This window comes from Oncorhynchus kisutch, linkage group LG24 (assembly GCF_002021735.2).
Source record: "Oncorhynchus kisutch isolate 150728-3 linkage group LG24, Okis_V2, whole genome shotgun sequence".
In the NCBI taxonomy this organism is placed as follows: Eukaryota; Metazoa; Chordata; class Actinopteri; order Salmoniformes; family Salmonidae; genus Oncorhynchus; species Oncorhynchus kisutch.
The window spans coordinates 45,455,048-45,457,547 of NC_034197.2; the positions used below are offsets into that span (position 1 = coordinate 45,455,048).

General features: G+C 39.4%; 1 protein-coding gene across 3 annotated transcripts in view; it reads left to right on the plus strand.

Moving 5' to 3' along the window:
* The window catches only part of LOC109882373 (plasma membrane calcium-transporting ATPase 3), a 220,816-nt gene that overhangs the window by 126,796 nt on the left and 91,520 nt on the right, over positions 1-2,500 (plus strand). For all 3 annotated transcript variants that reach the window (XR_004205175.1, XM_031803547.1, XM_031803548.1), the window contains exon 21: positions 817-923. Coding sequence is in view for 2 of the 3 variants with exons in the window: in XM_031803547.1 (XP_031659407.1) it covers positions 817-923 (107 nt within the window). In the remaining variant the exon portion in view is untranslated. The remainder of the gene's footprint in view (positions 1-816; positions 924-2,500) is intronic.

Here is a 2,500-nt window from a genome sequence, read left to right on the forward strand (position 1 = left end):
GTTGAAGTGTTTTCGTTACCCATTTAGACAAATTGTGTATTAATAAATTGCTTACAGCCTGTGTGCTCACACCTACCTATTTCATGTCTCAGGTAGCCTGTGAAAGTCAGCATTGATAGAATGCAGTAATTGACTAATATTTGCCATATTCTAGTAATTCTCATGTGTCAACGTATCGCCACAGTCTGTGGTCGCCATGGTGAAACGTACACTCCTGTAGATGTGATATAATTGGATAGTGAAACTTACACTCCTGTAGATGTGATATAATTGGATGGTGAAACTTACACTCCTGTAGATGTGATATAATTGGATGGTGAAACGTACACTCCTGTAGATGTGATATAATTGGATGGTGAAACTTACACTCCTGTAGATGTGATATAATTGGATGGTGAAACGTACACTCCTGTAGATGTGATATAATTGGATGGTGAAACGTACACTCCTGTAGATGTGATATAATTGGATGGTGAAACGTACACTCCTGTAGATGTGATATAATTAGATGGTGAAAGTTGCCAGCCAACTAGAAAAACAAGGTGAAGCAATTCAGGCATTGTTGGAAGTCAGGGAAATCATAATTGTTTAAACTGTATAAATAATGATTTGCAAGCAGAAGGCATTTAGAATTAAATGTGGAGTGGAATATATAGTTATGTGATGACACTATTTGACATGACTAATTTATTCTAAAAACATTATAATATGTTGTAATAAAGTTAGATTTTTTAAAATATCTAACGGATAATTTTGTTGTCCATCTTTAGAACATGTTTACCAACAGATCATCACTGTATATCAATGTGTGTTCAGGCATCATGGACAGCACTGTGTTGGAGCTGAGGCAGGTTGTCGCGGTAACCGGAGACGGGACAAACGACGGGCCGGCACTGAAGAAGGCCGACGTGGGCTTTGCCATGGTAACGCCCTGCTCAAAGTATTATGGGTTGTCACTGCTGAGACACTGTAATATTATGAATGTAAAACACTTGTATTAAAGATGCGGTCACATCTATTGGCACTTTACAATGTGCAATGGAGCAGAATGATCTGTTTGCTCTTTTTAAAACTGGTTGAATGGCTGTTTTCACCCTGTTGGCACCAACAATTTACTACAGATTAGATTCATTACACAGTGAACAAGTTATCTTGCCTCCAACCAAAGTCATTTGAATTTTGAATAATTTAGTCCAGACCATTTTTGACTTTGAAATGAAATGTTGATAAATGTTTTGGGTAAATCAAACAGATACACTTGTGAAGTTCTTTAAATTTTAGAAGAAATAATGACTTGTGCAAAGAGGCCAATATACATATATTAGACCTCCTCTTCCTCCCTCTCTCTCTTAGACCTCTTCCTCCCTCTCTCTCTTAGACCTCCTCTTCCTCCCTATCTCTCTTAGACCTCTGCCTCTCTTTTTCCCTCCATTCCTCCATATTCCGAGTATATGTCTCCTTATGATAATACTGTTCTTCTCCTGACATACAGTGCCTTGCGAAAGTATTCGGCCCCATTGAACTTTGCGACCTTTTGCCACATTTCAGGCTTCAAACATAAAGATATAAAACTGTATTTTTTTGTGAAGAATCAACAACAAGTGGGACACAATCATGAAGTGGAACGACATTTATTGGATATTTCAAACTTTTTTAACAAATCAAAAACTGAAAAATTGGGCGTGCAAAATTATTCAGCCCCCTTAAGTTAATACTTTGTAGCGCCACCTTTTGCTGCGATTACAGCTGTAAGTCGCTTGGGGTATGTCTCTATCAGTTTTGCACATCGAGAGACTGAAAAAATTTCCCATTCCTCCTTGCAAAACAGCTCAAGCTCAGTGAGGTTGGATGGAGAGCATTTGTGAACAGCAGTTTTCAGTTCTTTCCACAGATTCTCGATTGGATTCAGGTCTGGACTTTGACTTGGCCATTCTAACACCTGGATATGTGTATTTTTGAACCATTCCATTGTAGATTTTGCTTTATGTTTTGGATCATTGTCTTGTTGGAAGACAAATCTCTGTCCCAGTCTCAGGTCTTTTGCAGACTCCATCAGGTTTTCTTCCAGAATGGTCCTGTATTTGGCTCCATCCATCTTCCCATCAATTTTAACCATCTTCCCTGTCCCTGCTGAAGAAAAGCAGGCCCAAACCATGATGCTGCCACCACCATGTTTGACAGTTGGGACGGTGTGTTCAGGGTGATGAGCTGTGTTGCTTTTACGCCAAACATAACGTTTTGCATTGTTGCCAAAAAGTTCAATTTTGGTTTCATCTGACCAGAGCACCTTCTTCCACATGTTTGGTGTGTCTCCCAGGTGGCTTGTGGCAAACTTTAAACAACACTTTTTATGGATATCTTTAAGAAATGGCTTTCTTCTTGCCACACTTCCATAAAGGCCAGATTTGTGCAATATACGACTGATTGTTGTCCTATGGACAGAGTCTCCCACCTCAGCTGTAGATCTCTGCAGTTCATCCAGAGTGATCATGGGCCTCTT